At 40.3% G+C, this 21,383-nt stretch overlaps 1 protein-coding gene across 1 annotated transcript in view; it reads left to right on the forward strand.

Annotated features, from left to right (window-relative positions):
* The window catches only part of cmtm7 (CKLF-like MARVEL transmembrane domain containing 7), a 23,212-nt gene extending 9,925 nt beyond the window's left edge, over positions 1–13,287 (forward strand). The window contains exons 4-5 of the mRNA XM_050046381.1: positions 269–350; positions 1,768–13,287. Coding sequence (XP_049902338.1) covers positions 269–350; positions 1,768–1,781 — 96 coding nt within the window. The 3' untranslated portion in view covers positions 1,782–13,287. The remainder of the gene's footprint in view (positions 1–268; positions 351–1,767) is intronic.
* The last annotated feature ends 8,096 nt before the right edge of the window (positions 13,288–21,383 follow it).

Here is a 21,383-nt window from a genome sequence, read left to right on the forward strand (position 1 = left end):
GCATCCTCCCATGACCCTCTACCACTGTGCCAAATTTCACATGGATTGACCAAGTCAGTGAGGAGAAAAACGTGGAACACACACACACACACACACACACACACACACACACACACACACACACACACACAGAGTTTTCATCATTATATAGTAAGATCATTTCACAGAGAAACATAAAGACCTTTGGTAACTTTGGTCTCTGTAAAATAACCTGATGCGTTGGATCAACATGTGACGTGTGTTCATGTTAACTTGTGTGTGTTTGCAGGTGTTTGGGTTCATAGCCACGTTCCTGATGGCCGTTAGTCTGTGGACGTCTTACAGTGTGACCTGCGGCTCCCATCCAACTGGTACGTCCCATCCTGCACCTGATTTTATGATTTAATATGTTTAATATTCAGGCTGGATTCAGTGAGGAATGCTGTCGTGCTCGAGGTCGACGGGGAACTGAAGAGCAGAAATTCTTACAAACACTGAACCGACTGTTTCAGACAGAATCTCTTGGTGATGATCAGAGACATGTGAGACGGATTCACATGATCAAATTATTTTTACTGCGGTCACAGTCTCATCTCTCTGTCTGCTTCTCTCCTCCATCTTTTCACTTCATTTCTATTACCCTTGCCATGTTCCCTCCCTCTATTCCTCACTACTCTGTACCCTTCCTTCCTTCCTTCCTTCATATCTACCATCCTTTGCTTTTGGCTAATTTCCTTCCATTCATCGTCGCTTCCTTCTTTTTTTCCATCCTTGCTTTGCCCTGTTTTCCATACATCCTGTTTTCCTTCCTTCCACCCTTGCCTCCCTCCATCCTGTCTGCCTTGCTTCTATCCTTCTTTTGTTTCCTTCTTTCCTTCCCACCATTAATGCTCCCTTTTTTTCTTCTATCCTTCCTGTTTTACTTTCTTTAATCTTCCTTCTTACCAACCTTCATCCCTTCCCCTCATTTTTTCCATCCATCCATCCATCCATCCATCCATCCATCATCCACCCTTCCTATCTTCCATTCTTCCTTTCTTCCATCCTTGTCTCCTTCCTTCCATCCTGTCCTCCATTCTTTCTTCCATCTGTTCTTCCTTCATCCTTCCTTCTTTCCTTCATCCCATCTTCCATTTTTGCTTCCCTCCATCCATCCGTCTTCTTTCTTCATCCTTCCTTCCCTCCCTCCTTCCATCTTTCCTATATTCTCCCTTCCTTTCTTTCCTCCCTACATCTGTCCTTCCATCACTCCTCCTTTCATTGTTTTTCTTTCCTTCATTCCTTTCATGAGTCTCACATTCTTCATCCTCCTTTTTTTCTTCCCTCCACCCATCCCTTCATCCATCCTTCCTTTCTTTTGTCCTCTCTTCCATCCTGTCTTTCATTCTTCCTTTCTTTCATCCTTGCCTACCTTCATTCATCCTTGTCTCCTTCCTTCCTTCCTTCCTTCCTTCCTTCCTTCCTTCCTTCCTTCCTTCCTTCCATTCTGTCCTCCATCCATCCATCCATCCATCCATCCTTCCTTCCATGATTCTTACTTCCTTTATCTTCCCTTCCCTTCTTTCTTCCACACATCCTTTTTCCCATCCTTTTATCCACCCTTCCTTCCTTTTGCCATCCTGTCTTCCATTCTTCCTTGCTTCCCTCCGTCCATCCTTTTCTCCTTCCTTTCCTCCCTTCTTACATTCATCCTTCCCTCCATCATTCCTTCTTTCTTCCATGATTCTTCCTTCCTTCCTTCCTTCCTTCCTTCCTTCCTTCCTTCCTTCCTTCCTTCCCTCCCTGCAGGTGCAGCAGTGTAGTGAGTGACCTATGATGAAGGACCCAGGTGGATGTGGAGGCAGTTTGCTGTGTCCTGGTTGATTTCCTGCCTAGCAACCACCTGGATAATTAACCTGATTGGATGATAGTTCATACAAAGAAGTAACGGAGCAGCTGATCCAGGACCAGCCGTCGTTTCCAACAGCCTGAAACGTAAATGTCCCTGACCATCACAGTAAAGCTCTGACAGGAAGTAGTTACAGTATTACTCCAGAACAAAAACATTTATTTACCTTCTGAAGTCACGTTTTCATGTTAAAGGTGCTCAGTCACATTTTAATCATCAGTGTACTCGTAGAATCAACGAATGACACCGCAGTGCAACTAATCCTTCACCTGGTACTGTTGTCATGACGACATTTCCCATCATCCCTGCTGTTTCCCACCCTGACTTTCCCTCCTTGGAGTGGTAGACATGTTGGCTTTTAGTTTTCCCTCCCTCCACCGTCTGCTGGTGAGGATTTAGAGAAGCTTTATAGAAAAGTTGAAGCAGTGTTAGCTCTACAAGAACAGCGCTCTCTTCCTGTTGTGTGCCATAAATCAATCCAGCCCCGCTACAATCTCATTAGTCAGAGTGCAGCCGCAGTCATGAGTCGTCTCTTCTGTTGTTCTTCCTCTGTGGTTCACAGTTCCTGGTTGATTTGCTCGATTTGTGATCACGTCTCATCCATTCCAGCTTTTTTACATCCTACTTTCCTTGAGCTCAGTAAAACCCAGACTGGATCACAGATGTATTAAACTCTTTAAAAATAACTTTTTTTAACCGCCCAGCAGTGACATAATGCACAGTTTAGCCCTGTTAGCCTGCTATGCTAATGTTTGCTAGCATACTAAAGTATTCTATCATTCTAGTGTGCTGACAAACGTTAACAAGCTGAGAAGCTACAGAAAATAACTTGCATGCTAATGACTTTTTTAGCATGCTAAAACATTACTCAGGGGCTAATGTGTGCTAAAAAACAATAGCATGCTAAAAAAATTATATGAATTGAAACAAAAGGAAACATTAGCATGCTAACAACGCAAACAAACACAAGAACTAGTAAAAAGTGCTGCATCTCTGTAATTAAAAGATAAACTGGTGATCATATTTTTGTTGTTGTCAACAAATCCCACATGCAGAACAACAATAAATTGATCTGCTAAGACGTACGCCTGGAATACTCACTATAGCACCCAGTGTGGATTAATCCGCCGCTGAAAATAGTCCCCAACAAATGCACTATTTCCTCCTGTTTGTTGTTGTTTGTTGACAAGAAGAAAAATATGAAACAACACCAGCTGTATCCTTCAAATGTGATTTCACTGCTGTGTTAAAAATAAAGCGTGCCATTGATTGGAGACATCAGTGGTACGATTACCATCCAGTGAACTAAATCTTGTTTATCTGGGTGCAGCAGTAACTCCCATGAAGCATCACATTAACATCCCACAGTCAGACTGTGGAAATCAATCTGCTGTTCCCCTATAGCAGCCATGAGTTCAGTATCAAAGGACAGCACTTATTACAGTTTCATTACAGCGTGCTGTCCAGTTTCTCCTCACAGACGGGACCTGTGTGACTGTCCTCGGTGCTTTAAAGAAAACAAGCTGTTCCTCATTTCAATTCAAATTCAATCTAAATTTTCAGAAAGCACATCAGTAACAGTTTTAAATGACGCCATGAAAGAGAGCAGTGTTCATATTAGACTAAAAAGTGATCATAAATTTGTACAGAGCCGTCAGGGGGTCATATGGTGCAGAAAACCACAACAGATTAATAAACTTTACACACTTATTGAAAAAAAATGTGATAACATGTTAACAAAGGGTTGATAAAACATATAATGAAGAAAAATGTGCACATGGGTTTTATATAGATTGTAAGTACAGATGTATTTGTACACGTGGATTATACGAACAGATTAGAAACATTTATGCATGGATTATAAAACGTACACATTTATTAAATAAAGTTATGTATTGATTAATATAACCTACAAACAGATTTATACACGTGAGCAAGGATTTATAAAACAAATCCATTTTCAACCGCTTATCCGAAGCCGGGTCGCAGGGGCATCCCTCTCCCCTGCAACACTTTCCAGCTCCTCCTGGAGGACCCTGAGGTGCTCCCATACCAGATGAGATATGTAATCCCTCCAGCTAATCTCTGACAGGAGGCACCCAGGACGATCCTGACCAGATGCAAGAAACACCTCAGCTGACCCTTGACATGAAGGAGCAGCGGCTCTACTCCGAGCTCCTTCTGGATGTCTGACTCCTCCCCCTATCTCTAAGGCTGAGCCCAGACACCCTACAGAGGAAACTCATTTCGGCTGCTTGTATCTGTGACCTCATTCTTTCAGTCACTACCCAGAGCTCATGACCATAGGTGAGGGTTGGGGCGTAGATGGACCAGTAAATCGAACGCTTTGCCTTCTGGCTCAGCTCCCTCTTCACCACGACGGTCCAGCAGATGCCGCACCAAACCGGTGATCCATCTCATGCACCATTGTACCCTCACTTGTGAACAAGAGCTTGAGATACTTGTACTCCTTCGCTTGAGGCAGTAACTCTCTCCCAACCCAGAGGGGTCAATCCACCGATTTCGGGCAGAAAACCATGGTCTCAGACTTGGAGGCGCTGACTCTCATCCCGACTGCTTCACACTCTGCTGCAAATCACCCCAGTGCATGCTGGAGGTCACGGTGTGATGAAGCCAACAGAACCACATCATCTGCAAAAAGCAGAGATGCAATTCTGAGGTCACCAAACCGGACCCCTTCTTCCCCCCGGCTGCGCCTCGAGATCCTGTCCATGAATATCACAAACCGGATCGGTAACAATGGACAACCCTGGTGGAGGCCGACACCCACCGAGAATGTGTTTGACTTTGTGCCAAGTATACGGACACAACTCTCACTTTGGTCGTACAGGGACCGGTTCGCTCATAGCAGCGACCCCAGTCCCGTGTAATCCTGCAGTAACCCCCACAAGACTTTCCGTGGGACGCGGTCGTAAGCCTTCTCCAAGTCCAGAAAACACATGCAGACTGGATAGGCAAATTCCCCTCCAGTCTACATGTGCAGCAGGCAGGGACGGGGACCGGGGTGTGCTAAAATGTAAATACACACAGACTAATAAAATGTGTGTGTAGATTAATAAAATGTTTACACAGATATGATGAATAAAACATGATGCTGATGAAAAAACATGCCTACAAATTACATGCAGTAATAAATAAACGTATATTATTAACCCGCAGAGAGTGAAGACATAAAACGCAGACCTGAATTTATAAAAGAGACGTACAAAATAACAAAAGGTGCACATGCATTTACTGATTCATTTAAATATGAATCAAGACCTTGTATGTAGAGATAAAAAAAGCAAACATATGCATGGATTAATAAACTGTATGTGCAGATAAAATGGAACACTGGAACATCCAGATTAAAAGGATATAATAACTATAATAGTTTTGAAAAGGCTTTAAAGTAACGCAGCATTTAACTGTCACAGCGTCTGAATGAAAGCACAAAAACTGCTGTCAGAAAAATAGTGAAAAAACTACAAATATTCGGTTTGATGCATTTAATCGAAAACAATCAGAAGTCACGAAGCGTTTGTACAATTCTCTCTGACTGTTAAAGCACAAAATGTCTTAAAATACCTCTCCTGGTCTGTTCGTCATCCTCGCATGTTGTAGTGTTTTAACTATTTAGCTGACTGTGAAAATTCACCTGTGCTTTCATTTAGTGATTGTAAACTCTTTATTAATCTGTTCACTCAGATTCTCACACCATATGGCCCCCAGCTCGTCGTTTTCTGACCAATCACAGTTCCTGTGCCATTAAACTGAAGTCCTCTGATTAGTTCACTAATGGCAAACAGTTTGGTTTTTAGTTCCACAGACATTTCTGATGGTGATTTGGTAAAGTGACACTGCTGCAAACTAGAGAAGTATATTCTAACCATGTTAGGTTAGCTGCGTTCAGTGGCTTGAGAAAATCATTTGACTTTTAAATACAAGCTCTGGAGCTTTGTTACAAACTTTTTTGATTCGGCTGTTTGAGAAACTGATCAACAAAACTTTAACTTGACCAAAAAGGAGCCAGAGTTCTGAAATGGTAGATGTTTTGGGCCTCATTAGGTCCGAATTTCCAGACTTGGCAATTTCATCTGAACCTAAATTACAGGTGTGAACGCAGTCTGGACATAACGGCTGAACCTTGGTTGGACGAAAAGAGGTGATGTTGGTCCAGATCAAACTGAGCCATGGTTTGGGTTGTTTGTAGTGTGAAAATATTTTTCGGATAGGTTGGACTTTCAGACCAGTTGCAGGAACTTCTGGCAGGCTGTTGTCAGAACAGAAAACCCCCCAAAATGAGCAGTGGAAGCAGACGGGGAGGAGACCAAATGTTTAACTGACATCTGGTCTGATGACTTTATAAAGGGTCAGTTGGAAAAAGTTATGACACTTTAAAATTATTACCAGAGAATGTGAGAAACAAGCAGAACCAACTGCATCAAATGTACGTACACAGTGTAAAGGTCAAAACACACCAGCGGTGACCGCTGCGCATCAAAAAATACGCCTCTATTATTTCAATGTACAACCCCACACCCCAACGGTGGCTAGACACACGCCGGCGCTCCTTGACACCCTGCCCTGTGGCACTTCACGCCACTGTTCTATTTCCAGCCTCGACGCCCCCAAAATTAAATGCCTTTTTCTTCCGTGCGCTCTCTGCTTGTACAGACCAGCTCCTGTAGCAGCTCTTTTTCTCTGCTCCTATGGCAGCTCAACCCCTCTCCTCACCATGGATGTATAAAGAGAACTATATTCTGCGCTAAAAGACCCACAGTTTCGTCGTTATAAGGACAGTGGTCAAAAAGATACTTCTTTCTTCAGGTGAGAAATCAATTTTGATTTGCGGCTGTCCACACATGATTTTAAGCTAATGCAGACGTGGAGGAAGTACAGATCTGTCAGTAAAAGTAGTGATAACTTTATGTGGTTGTCTGTTGACGAGCTGCAACGCAACACATCCAATGTGTGCTAGGGGCGGCACTTGACATGGTCACATGACGCGTCGCGCCAGTGTGTTTTCAGCTTAACAAAAACAAGAACCTTCATTCAGACTTTAGGTGTGAAAAGACCCTTTGTCTAAAATCGGCACAATTTGATTTAAATCTGAAATTACCAAAGAATTCAACAGTCAAGAAGACTTTGAATCTGACACGACATTTGATGCCAACTTTCATCACTTGAAAGTTTTAGATACTGTGTGTTATGAACATACTTTAATCTGTAAACCAAAAAAGTAGCTAGGCAGCTAATGTTAGCTTGTTTGCTCTCTTCAGTTAGCTTGCTAATAAAGGTTCGCTCATCGACAGAGACCTCAATCAGCTAATTTATATTGTAGTATTATGTAGCAAAGCTAATGCTAGCATAACTTGGTCCCATCATTGATAATGTCAGTAATCTTACTTGTCCGCTAAAGCAACTTTTTATAAGTTTTCTCTGAACTGTATTGCCATTATGTTTTTGCCAACAGCAGCTAACTTGTTTACGCGAAAGTTTTGCTCAACGCTAAAGGTAAAGCTTCATTAACTGGGCAAGATTAATAGGGAGGAATGATAAGCTAGTGGCCTAGAGTAAAACTATCAATGCTAACAGAGCAACAGCAGCATTTTTGTGGGGAATGAATCAAAACAACTTTGAAACACTGAAATAATTTTTGGTTTTGAATTTTGTGCTTTAGCTAGCAAGCTGATTGTAGCCTCACTAGGCCCCATTGTTAATAATATTAACACATTATTACTTGTTAGCCAGATAACGTCTTCACCTCATTTTCTTTTGATGGAATTATGTCATAAGCTTTTCATTTTAACACGTATCTAAGTCACGTTAGCTAGCTTGCAGAGCTTAAAACAAACAGACATCAGTGCCATTTTCATTTAAATGTTAACCAGAGTTCTTCTTATGACTTTAGAGTCAGTTAGCTAACCAATGAAAGTTCTGAAAAACAGCAAACTGAAGTTTAACTCAACATATTAAATAACGACTGCAGCTGGAGCAGGTCTGCCTCTGAGAAATGTTTGTAGAATTAAAAATCATATTTAAACCTGGGTGCTGGAAGACAGAGGAAGTGGTCTGTGATTTCGTGGGAAACTTTTCTGCCATTTCTTGTTACAAAACTCTTGATGATGTGAAACTGAACTCTGCTTTCAGTCGGAGACGTTAATCCTCAGATTACTGCCTTACTGTTAATCAGATGCCAAAAATCTTAGTGTGATGCTTCGGACTTTGCACTGAATGTGTCCTTACGTTTCCTCTGAAGCAGCTCCGAGTACAGAATGAAGGATTTATGTCTAATCTGGTTAAAATCGAATGTTTCACTTTGACTATGACCACGTAGAAGTTTAGGTTTACTGAACAAAATTATAATGGACTTAAATACTTACTTACTTCTGGTGCATCCCTTAAAGCCCCCACACACTGTGTGACAACAGTCCGACAGCTTCACCTTGTGTCCCACTGTGAGATGCGTACGATGGAATCTTGGTTGAAGCATTACAGATTGTTTGATGAATGTCAAGGCAAATTTATGCTTCCTGCATGTCCACAGGATCAGCTGTGGTCCATGTGACATAAATGTTGTCATCTGCTGACGTCCACAAGGTCTACATGGACCCCAATGTGGACGTCTATATGCACCCCAAAATTTGTTACCGTGCAGACTGTCTGAATGTATATGCCAGCTGCTCATGCTTCAGTTACAAACCAGTAATTTACACACTAGTCCAAATGTTAGTTTGTGCACGGGTGGTTTGCCAAGCAGCAGAAGAACATTACAAAATGGATGCTTGTTTTGAAGAGAGTTGTGCAAGGCCATCCTACGTCACCCACAGGTATATAATTTGTCTTATACGAAGACCGACAAATGGGGTTGAACCCCCGGTGAGAAATGACGCAAACGCTTGGGAGAGATGGAAATGCCCGTCACCGAAAGGGGAAAAATCTGCAAGATAGATATGTAAAGGCCAAGAAAGAGCTGAAATATAGGAGTGGAACGCCAGAGCGACACAGACCCTCAGTTGTAGTATGTATCAGGGTTCCTGCAGATTCTTAAAAAGTCTTTAGTCGTATAATAAGATCTTACTTGGCATTAAAATGTCTTAAATCAATCTTTCAAACGTCTTAAAAATGTGAAGATGTGGAAGGCAGGATTTTATGATCCTCTTTTTTTCTGATGTATTGTAAAACCTCAAAATAATTGGTTCAATCTACCAAATGTCTCCTGCTCTAATGTCACATAAATCAGAATAGTCGAACCAACAACACTCAGATCAGAAGATGCACTGTCTGCTAGCTAGCTGTCACTGTACCCTGGACAACATGGGGAAGTCCACATTAAACAAAAATTGGCCATTTAACCAAGATTTGTGGCATGGCTGAAACCGATACAGGACAGTGCACATGAGGTGTGCAGTGTATTTTATGCCAAAAAATTGTCTTAAATCTATCTTGCCGTCAGCTGTAGGCGCCCTGTGAATGGAACTGTGTTCACATCCTCATGACCAGTACACGTCTGCAGCTGTCTGTGGAAAGTGACAGGGCGCTCGGGAGGCGTGCACTCTGGCATTGGCGTGCACCTGCCGCACGTCTACATTGAAAACAATGAATTCGAGGGCACAAAAAATACGGCTTGTGTACGGCCCCTTACAGTATTCACAAGTTTTCCATCTATGATGCTGAATCCAAAATGCCTCTATGCATTAGTCGTCAGACAGTTTGGTAGCGTGATTTTCTGTATGTCATGACGTGCTAGCTTATTAGCAGAGCATCGGTTGATCAGGTTGACATTTTAGAAATTAATCACACTGGAGTATAAACAGGGGTCTGCTGGCAATACAACAGGATGCAACCAAATTTGACTAAATGTAATTTGGACATGGTCTGAATCTGGTCTTGTTTTGGTACTGAGTGGACCCATGAAGACGTTTGGGTCCTATGCTCAGTACTAAACTTCTTAACTGATGGCTGAAGTTGGCAGACGTGCCTCACAGTGTGATTTACGAGCATCATTTCAGATTAACAGCCAAACTGTCAGCGCGTCTCTCAGCCCAGAGTCACACAGTGTGTCGGGGTCTCTCCACTGTAACTCCCTGTTATAGTCACAAGTATTCAAAAGCTTTTTTCTACAAAGTTAAACATTGCTGCTTTTCACTTTCAGATATTGTTTTTAACTTTCTGTGATGGAACAAGATGTTCACATATGCTGTGTATTTGCTGCTTCAGTGTACTGTATTTTATTTTTGGTCAGGACCAGTTTGACATATTAAAGCTTTATTTCATTATTAATGCACTGATACAACTTCTTAAACTGCTGATACCATTTTAGCTGAGCATATTAAATGATCAAATCTGATGTTAATGAATATCAGGACCTGAAGCATTTGATTAATTTCATTGTACAAAAATAACTGAGATCTTTGAGATTTAGTCGGTGTGCTTTGATTTCTTCAAGATTTTTTGTATTTCTATTGTTGAACTTTTGATATATAAAGTTTTTCCATCAGTATCTGCTCAGTATCCAGTTTTGGTATCAAATTAGGATTTATTTTTTTTTATTGGTGCATCTTTTTTTTTTTTTTTCACCCTAACACTGGGTTTTATATTGCTGCCTGGACGTTTCGTGTGGAACCAGAGTGAATCTGTCTGTCAGAGTTTGACTCTTTGTGTTTAAGAAAAAGATTTCAGCTCCTCTGATGATGGAAACTTTAGCCCCGTTTCCACTGAGCAGTCCGGTATGGTACAGTTCAATTCGGTCATGATGGATGGTACCAACAGACCCGTTCCTTACCGTCCCTGACAAACATATCTGGTACTAAAAGGTGGAGCTAGAAACCCTGCAGTCTGATTGGTCAGTAGAGGACGGTCACTCTGGTTTTATGTAACCTCTGTTCATACATCAGTAAACTACAACTATAAAATGAAAGAGAAAAAAATAACTTCATTCACTGGGCCGACTGCCGGCAACTTTTAAGGTGGAACGTTAACTTGTAATGTTACTCAATGCATGAGTTGATGACGTGAATCCATCAGCACACCTTAAATTTCACTGTGACAACTTTGACCATCACTTTAGTTTTTATATGACACACACTTTTAGTAATGACTTTAAAAATATAGATTAATTTGGAGCGGATTATGTGAAGGTCATATATTCTAATCCTCACTTCCTGTGGGCTACAGCAACACTAAACCCCTGAGCTTGCCTGAGAAGGACTAAATGCACAAAGCTGCTATTTTTCTAAGTGTTTGGTGGAAATGGGGCTTTTGAGCTGTAACTGTCAACATCTCATCATCATCGTCATCGTCTTTACTCCTTTTTGAAAAGATTCTTAACACATTAACTTTGATCAAAGATTCACTCTGGCTCCAGGCTGGACAAAACCAGACTGTTTACATTATTTATTTTGGCATGTCTGTATTTTCTGATGCTTAACGATGCTATCTTTTCTCACTGATGCAAAGTGACCTGATTTAAGGCTGTTTGTCCACTGGGGGATACATTAGGCTGGTAAATGGTTCGTAGTTTGGTGTCTAATGAGTACTGATCCAGGACCATCACATTATGATCTTGTATGGACATTTCACGGCAGGCAGCTTAGAGACTTTTTTAGATTGGTATAAAGTAACAAAAAGGTGATTAACCCCGACAGAGAAAGGTCTCTTCCATTAAAGTTAAGAACAAACCTTGTAAAATCAAAGACAGCAGAGAATTTTCTTTCTTGATTCTGCAGGATTTTTATAAAGGTTACTGGAAGGGACTTTATTTGACGCTTTATAAATCCCTTAACGTTGAGCTTCAGAGTTAAATCTTGACCTTGACAACAGAAGTTGACAAAAAAACCCATCAGACTTCAAGCTCCATCTACACCAATCAGCTGAAACATTAAAATCCCAGAGAGGTGAAGTTAATAATACTGATGATGTTTTAAGAATGCACTGTTCTGGTCCTGGCATTTGTGTGGATGCCAATCGATATGCACCACCCACCCAAACACTGTTGCAGACCAATTACACCCTTTCATGGCAGCTCATTCTCAAATGGTAGTGACCCCCCGCAGCAGACAATGCAACATGTCACACCATAAAGACTGCTCAGGAATGGCCGGAGGAACGTGACAAAGAGCTCAAGACATCGACCTGGCCTCCAAATTCTCCAGATCCCAGTCTGATCAAGCATTAGTGGGACGTGCCTAAACCACAGGTACCCCTGAACCACAGTGGAACGTCCTTGGATGGGACTTGGCTCTGACATGTCAAGGGGTGTCCTGTGGTGTCTGGCACTGGGGCGTTTGTGGCGGATCCTTTGAGACCTGTCGGTTGAGAGGTGGGGTATTTGCATGTCCCACAGATGCTTGATGAAATTGCAGTCTGGGGAATTTGGAGGACATGTTGACACCATGACGTGTTTGTCACGTTCCTCAGGCCGTTCCTGAGCCGTTTTTGCAGTGTGGCATGGTGCATTGTCTTGTTGGTGGGCCACTGTCACCGGTGAATGCCATTACCGTGAATTGTACTTGATCAACTGTTTTTGGGTGGGTAGAGTGCGTCAGGTGGCATCCATATGAATGCCAGGACCAAAGGTTTCCCAGCAGAACATTATAACGAGATGATCAATGTTTTACACTTCACCTGTCAGTGGTTTCAATGTTTTGGCTTGTTGGACCTTTTGATTCTATCACATGGTCTTATGGTGTTTTCTCAGCACTTTAAGAACGTCTCGTCCATTGCTTTAACATTATGTAGTCGGTGGTATTGAGTAAGGAATGTGTGATTTTATTGAAATGAATCCTTTTGTTGAACTAAGTTTGTATTGACTCAATGAAAGGAACCTTTCTCTGTCAAGTCTTTTTGTTACTTTGCGTCTAACTCCACCTCATTTTTATCACCTTAAAAGTCATCCAGAAGATTGTGTGCATCCTGCATTGAATTGAGAGACTGAAATGTCTGTGATTCGTGAGATGTCCATTCTCAGTTCTGGATCAGCACTAATAGCTTCTGAGCTATGACATGAAAAAAACACCAGTATGATCCGTAAAGCAGGAAGAGCCCAGTGGACTCAGACGCCCTGATAGTTCAGATTGTTTAGGTTTTTTTCCAAAGTGCCTTAATGTTCTGTTGTTGTTGAGATCGGTCCATTAACCTGCTGTTTGCAAGCTAATGGGCCGACTTGGATTCAGTGAGGAAAAACAAAAACTGAAGAAGATAATGGAACCACATTTAAAAAGGCGAGGTCTGTGCGGGTGGGATGGAGAAATGAAGCGATTTACTATGTTTTAGAAGAAAAGATGTCCACAGTATTATAAGTCACATCACAAAGAGCTCACATGACTTGTGTTGTTTTTCTACATTTTTTAAAAGTGTGTTTAAACTACAAGTTGTGATTTGTTGCATGTTATAAATTAAAGGCTCATTGCACCATTTCTGTGTCACACTAATTTCAACTTTGTTAGAAATGCAATTAATGCCAGATGAGATCTGAAAAAAAGCACAGTTAACCTGGGACATGGACATACAATTGATTTCAGGTGGAGCAGCTATTAAAATATATTTAGAAAATTATAGATGTTAATCTTTACAACTACAGAATATCCAGACACATTTTGATGTTTAACCCTGATGTACGTTTTTCTGATGTGTGATGTTTAAATAACCCAACCAAATTAGGTTCCTGTGGTTTGGCCTTTTATCGTAGCTCTCCTGCAGATGACACAAAAAATATCTGGGTTGAACTCTTTTTCTAATTAATTTCTAAATCATATAGATTCAGTCTTCACTAAATATAGTAGGTTTTAATATCAAAGACACATTTTGAACTCACAAAGCTTAATCATCAATATATAGTAAAAAACTCCCAATGTTTATTATTAACATATTAGAAAGAACAAGGGTCCTAAGGTCGATCCATGTGGAACGCCACATGACCGCTGCTGGATCTGATCTGGTAACATTTCTATCTTCATACTGAATATGAGGTTTTTCAAAAGGTATAATGAATATCTCTTTTACAACAGATGAATATCATTGTAGCTGTTATATAATTCTGCATCTACCATCACTAACGTTTGAACCACACAGGAAGAACATCGAGAATTGATGATGTTTCGGGTGGAAAAAGCTCCAGCGTCTGAAAACTGAAGTGGATTTATCAGGTAATGCAAATCTTGTTCTAACAAAATCTCAAAACATCTTAATTTTTGCTCCAAGTTTTGTTTAAAAATGCCTTAAATGTATGAAATGTAATGACAGTAGGGTATTTGAGTTTAGCAGAGGAAGATGACATGAGTTTATAACCTGTGTCTACTATTTTTATTCAAGCTAACTGTATTGGGAGTTGTTCAACAGTTCATCTTTAGCCTCAAATTCCTAACTTTATACAGCCACCATTCAAGACTTGATACTAAAAACAGGTCCAAATGTCCAGTACTCGACAGGCTTAGATGTATTTTTCTTTTAGTGTCCCAGTTAATGAACTCATACAGAAGCATAAGTGTGTTATTCTCAGTCTGAGTCATGAGAACATACATTATGGCAGTGTGAACAGACATCCAGCAGCTGATGGAAACAAACACCAACTCTCCTCGTGAGTTTACAGTCAGTGTTGATGTGCAGAGCCAAGAGAGTCATTTCCATGTCTGCTAATGGTAACTGCACTGAGAGCTGCTGTAAACATATGGACAAATGTAGACTTCACCAACCAGAGAGGAAAATCTGAATGTGGAATACACTGTATGTTAGGGCTGTTAGAGGAGCCATTTTGTCACGAATGTTTGATTTAATTTGGAGAAAAATCTGAATGTGTATCAGTTTTACAAAAACTGTGTTTAATGCATGTCAGGGCTGTCACTCTTCAAAAAGTCAAATACAAACACATTTAGGCTTTTACAAAATTCAATTTATCCCCAACAGCATAATGACAGTAAGTTCTATAATTATTTTCTCTTAAAACAAAACAAAACAAAACAAAAACACTTAAAAAGCAGAATGAAGATAAATCCAAAATTGTAGAAATGTGTGTAATACACTCACTTTCAAAAAGTCAAGTACAGACATATTTAGACTTTTACAAAATTAATTTAAATTTATCCCCAACAGCATACTGACAAAAAACAAAAACAAAAAAACAAAACCACTTTTAAAAAAAGGGAGAAAAAAACAAACAAATTTGTATCAATTTTACCAAAAACTTGTGCAATACACTGCATGTCAGGGCTGTCACTTTTCAAAAAGTCAAGTACCCGCACATTTAGACTATTGCAAAATTAAATTTATAGCCAACAGTATGTTGCCAAAAGTTCAGTAATTATTTTCTCTTAAAAAGTGAAACAAAACAAAACAAACACTTAAAAAACAGAAATTTTCAAAATTTTACAAAAAACAGGGCCATGTAATTTATTTGATGTCTTGCATCTAAAATTGATGAAAGGTTTTTAGTAAGAATTTCAGAACCCATCGATTATTGTCTGATGACGACAAAGCCTCAGCAGACGAGGGCGAATATTTTGGGTTGCAAGGTATCATTTTATAACTCAGGTAGTCGCAGAGACAAATGCAAGACATGGGCAGAGGGTGGCCATACGACCTTCGATTGACAAAATATCTCTGCCTGCACTGGAATGCAAAATACGAATCTTGCTGGGCTGTAAAAGGTGATAAAGGCTACGTCAACGACACATAAAATACCACAAAAGAAGAATCTGAAGATGTGTAGTAAGCTTACTTTCAAAAACCAAACAATAGTTAAACAAAAGTAGCTACTAATTTATTTATTTATAAATATTTGATACTTATTTATTCAATATCTTGCTTGTACGTGGCCCATGTTCCTGCGAAAACCAAATGTGTCTTGTATTTAGATGCATGACGAGGTAAACACACACAAACTGGTGGTCTAGTGTTGTTGTTTCAGGAGCACACCTATTACACAGAGTAACAACTGAGTGTTTGTGTAATTGAGGAGATGACATCATCGTTTCCAAAACGCTGGGTTTTACACACACGGAGACACAGTAACTGGAGTTTATAAAAATCTGAACCTCAGAAGGTGTTTTCAAAAATCTTTGACCTGAAATATCAGAGTGACTCACTGATGTGTGGGACGGACAACATGTAGAGGAAAAGATGTGTTTTCAAAAATATCTGTGTACTGGCCTGACTTATCAGTAAATGAGCAGGAAGTTAATTGATGTCATTAAATTATTCATGTAGTAAGAACTGATAATTGAAAACATTTTGTTGCTCTTTTGCACTGTGAGGAGTTACTGTTTCATATCACTGTGAACTTTGGGCAAAAATAAACAGTTTGAAGAAACAATTTGTTATTTTCGATGTTTTATAGAGCGACAGATGACGTACACGTTTCACTGAATTAAGTATTAAACAGTCGTAAGCTGCAGGTGAGACTTTGTTAAAAATAAATGCACTCCTTCACTCTGAGCACAGCGGCTTACACACTGCAGAGAGGAGGAGTGTGTTTGTTTGGAGGGCATGATGGGAAGTATGAGTCACGGCTGCCTCTCCTCTCCATGGAGGCCGCTTCATTTCCTGAACTCAGCAGCTGCTGCTGATGGTCCGCTGCTCCACATTCACAAACATCAACACCATGTTTTATTACCATGCTGATATGATGTGAATGTGAAGGAGGAACCTGAGCATGTTCACAGATACAGGACCTCGCTCCTGAGAGCAGAGCGCCAGAAACAACCCACATGACTCCAACAACATCTGAGAACTCACCTCCCCCATAAACTACATTCCTCTTCTGACAGTCCGTCACCCTCTGAGTCTGATAAATGTTGTTTTGTAATCTGTGATGAAAGGACACTTCCGCTTTATAATGGACACAGAGCTCTAAGTGATGCAACTTCAAGTCTTCATCTCTGAAATCAGAATTACTCAACAGTAGAATGAACATTTTTAAAGTTATGTTGAACTGAAATGTTCATTGTTAACTGTCATATCTGAGGATATTCATCAGCTTTAAAGGGACAGCTCAGATGTTTTGCAGTGGGGCTGCATGAGGTACTTATCTATAGACATTGTATTGTCATTTTCAGCACGCTCCCAGTTTGGAGAAGCAGCAGGAGTACGGCCACAGAAGCAGTGTACGGCTGTGGATGGGGACGGCAGCCAAACTATTTTCGCCACTTAAAAAAATCCCATCCAAAAAAATCTGTCACCTCTCTCACTACTGTACTGTCTGGCTCCAAACTGTAGTTGGTACCACGCTGGCTAATATACGTTATGTTAGCTTGGCTGCAGAAGGAAGGATGGCAAGGCGTTCAGGTGCCGTTAACAACAGTGGCTTTACTGCAGTCTTCATCACAAAACAATAAACACGGCTGTCTCATGAGGTCAAACAGCCCTGAGCTCATCTCGACACTTCAATCTGCTGACTGTCATCACTCTTTGCTGCGTGCGTCTTCACCACGACACCCTGAGAGCTGCTTCCCTCCACATACACACTGAAGTACACGTCACACCCTCACAGGTTACCCACAAGGCCACTGCCCTTACAGAGGAATAAGGGTGAGCCGCTAACATAGTGCTGATTTTCAACTCTTGTCCTTAGGTGGGTTTTTACATGTAGACCTACAGTGTAATTAAAGAATGTGCAGTTTAAACATCACAAAACAACAAAACACTGGTATTTAACAGCTGCCTTTACGCTGCTCCTCGTTACTCTGTTAGTGTCTCGTCTTTGGATAAATCTGTGAAGAGGCTCTGGAGCCGGACTGTTGGTACATCTGAAAACTGATTTCAGGAAACTAAAGTTAATGAAGCTGTCAGAGCTGAGATGGTTGTCTCGCTCTGAAATGTGACAGTGATGCCACCAGACGGGCTTTTTGTCCGTCACTGTCAGCGCCTGATTTTATGAAGATGTACAGTGAGTGTAGACGGTGATGCTTCAGCCCGAACTGTCATGGAATATGAGAACTGAGAGAATCAGAGTGTGTATGAATAACTGGGCTGCCTGTGTGGGTATATGGTGTCTTATTAATTAAAAACAATTAAGGTTTGTCGTCACTGTTTTTTTAGATCTTCCTCACATCTATCAAACTTTAACTGAGGATCTAAAATTACTGCTAACAACACTGACCTCCTTTGTATCCGGAGTAATGAGGTTTTACCACTGTAGAGACAGCTGGAATTAATCAGAGTCATTATCTGAAGCAGCTCAGCTGACCTTGGGTCTGTGTCAGAGAGCAGGTTTAACAAATGAATGGATGAACTTTATTTATACAGCTCCTTTCGTGCACAGAATGCAGCACAAAGTGTTTTACAATTCAGCATCAGAGACAAACAGCAAAGAGATGAAACCATACAGTTAGACAACACTCATTTAAGGAGACATGAGAAGAATAAATAATTTAATCAATAAAAAAAAAAACAGATATTAGGAATATTAAAACAAACAACTGCTCGTTATGGGCTTTATTAAAGAGATTTGTTTAGAGTTGTCATTTAAAACTGTCCACTGAGCAGCAGGTCTGATATTTAAAGGCAGCGTGCTTCATATTTTTGGGGCGTAGCAGCTAAAAGAATCCTCCCAGAGGTTTCTGTCGTGACATCAGGAACAGTTAAAGAGCAGCTGCAGGATCTCAGGATTCATGGAGGGACAGAAAGAGTCTTAAAAACCAGTAGAGGGATTTTAAAATCAATAGTAAAAGATACTTGGAGCCAGTGATGGTTACGTAAAGCAGGAGTGAAATGGTCTCTGTTTTTAGTTTGTGTTAAAACCCTGCCAGCAGCAGCACTCTGAACGGTCTGTAGTAGAGCAGTGGCAGTTTTAGGTAGGCCGGGGTACAGGGTGTTACAGTAGTTAAGACGACTGGAAACAAAAGCATCGACAAGCTTCTCAGCGTCTCGCTGGCTCAGTCGAGGTCGTACCTTAGCTATATGTGTGAATGATAAAATACAGTTGGAGTTAATGAATTAAAATGAGCTTTAAAAAAGCTGAGATCAGAACTTAAAATGATTGAGTTTGACAAGTGGTCTGCAGCTTTGGATAGAGGACAGTCTGTTGATTGCATATATATGGATTCCCCATAAAAGACTACTGTCAAAACTAAAATCCTATCGTATAGATGACAGAGTTACAAACTGGATACAGGGCTTTTTAAGTAATAGGAAACAACAGGTGGTGGTAAATGGTGCCACTTCTGTCTGGAAACCAGTGACCTCTGGAGTTCCACAGGGATCTGTGTTGGGGCCTGTATTGTTTGTTGTTTATATAAATGATTTACTAGATATTCAGATTCAGCTTTATTTGTGTCCCCATAGGGCAATTAATGTTGCAGCAAGTAAAAAAGACATAAAAAAATGTACAAGACATACAATTAAAAGTCTAAGAGGGGGGAATAATACAGTGTGCTGAAACAACATCAGTAGCAGCGACTCAAATAGCCCATACAAGATAGGGAAAGTGCAAACAGTGCGTATTATCAATTTCTGCCAACATCAATAGCACCACATGGAGACAAAAACAAAAATCAGCCTGCCTGTAAGAAGCCCCATGAATATCAACCAATCAGGCACGACTCCTCCTACCCTCTCCTGAATTCAAAAGGGAAATGGCTATAGGGATGAAGGAGTGTTTGTACCTGTTACTTTTCATACGAGGAAGTCTGAGCCAGGGGCCGGAAGGCAGAAACTGGAACTCAGAGTGTNCCTACCCTGTCCTGAATTCAAAAGGGAAATGGCTGTAGGGACGAAGGAGTGTTTGTACCTGTTACTTTTCATACGAGGAAGTCTGAGCCAGGGGCCGGAAGGCAGAAACTGGAACTCAGAGTGTAAAGGATGGGAGCTGTCAGAAAGAATGGCATTGAACTCAGAGTGTAAAGGATGGGAGCTGTCAGAAAGAATGGCATTAGCCTTCCTGATAGGTTACAATCTGATGTGTAACTTTTTGCGGACGATACTAAAATGTTAATAATAATTACTAAGGACACCGACACAGCACATCTTCAAGAAGATCTCCATAGCATGAGGAACTGGTGTGATGAGTGGTTATTGAAATTAAATTCAGAAAAGTGTAAACATTTACACACTGGGAAATCTAACGACAGTAAAATGAATTATACTATTGGAGAACTGGTGGTCCAGCATGTCGTTGAGGAAAAGGATATAGGTGCAGTGGTCGATAGTTCACTTGAATTCCACACACATTTCAGAAAAAGTTAAAAAGGCAAACTCCATGCTGGCGATTATAAGAAGAAGCTTTCAAAATTTATGGAGGGAAATATTTTTGCCATTATACAAATCCCTGGTGAGATCACATCTTGAATTTACAAGCTCGGTCTGGTGTCCTTAGAAATTAAAATGTATAGAAAAGATTGAGAAGGTTCAGAGGAGAGCTACTAAATTAGAGTTGTCATATGAAGAGAGGTTAAGAAAACTGCAACTACCAACTTTAGTGTACAGGAGACATAGCGGAGACATGATCGAGGTTTATAAGCTTGTTCATGGAATATATGATACCACAGCTGAGCCTGTTGTAAACTTTTGGTATAGTCGGTACGAGTTAAGAGGGAGCTCCCTAAAATTATTCCCACTAAGGTGTTTTTCTGAAAAGAGAAAACACTTTTTCAAAGACATTTTTAAAGGCATGGAATGAGCTCCCAGAGGATGTGGTGCGGGCTTCTTCAGTTAACTCTTTTAAACACAGGCTGGATAGATTCTGGTCAACAAAGGCTGCTCTGTCTGATTATACAGCTGATTTGTGATTATGAACTAATGTGATTTAGCTAAGTGTATTTTGGTACTGTATTGTATGATTTTGTTTTGTGCGTGGAGTCTGGTGGAGAGGATTCATGTCCTGTCCCAGAAATTTTCATCAAATTTCATTAAATCTCATTAAATTTAACCCTGAAACAATAACTCAGAGTTTCCCTCCTCTCAGATTTAACTAACACAGACTTTTCCCTGAATCAGAGCCTCTGCTGTGTGAATCTCTGTCTCTGTGGCTCTCTGGAGAATCTGGAGTGAGGAAACGTCTCCACCTGCTGGAGGAAACATCAGTGACAGCAGCAGCAAATGTTGAAACTGTAAAACACAACAGGGACAGAAACAAATAAAATACAGCAGATAAATGATTAAAAATGTAAAAATAAAAAAGTATATCTTTTATAAAGCAGGAAGGTAAATAAAGAGGTGATACTGGCCCACAGTATTTTACAAATATTAATGTTTTGAACAGCAACACAGTCCTTAAAAAAATAACAGCTTCGTTATTAAATTCACATTTGTGAAGGTAAAATTTTTCCATATATTGAGGTCAAGGATACTGAAATAAGTTTTATATTAAATGTTTAACAGTAAAAGTGATTTAATTACAGCTGGAATGATCAGAAAAATATTTTAAAACAAAGGAAACTATTTAATTGATTGATTAATTATTTATTTTATTGGACTGTTGGTTTTTTAAAGGAGCTGAGAACATCATCTCTGGCTTTAGGCTGATAAAATGATGTTTATGTTTTTTCCAGAGGTGATGAATATCCAAATTTATTATTAAACA

This window comes from Epinephelus moara, chromosome 6 (genome assembly GCF_006386435.1).
Source record: "Epinephelus moara isolate mb chromosome 6, YSFRI_EMoa_1.0, whole genome shotgun sequence".
NCBI classification, from domain to species: domain Eukaryota; kingdom Metazoa; phylum Chordata; class Actinopteri; order Perciformes; family Serranidae; genus Epinephelus; species Epinephelus moara.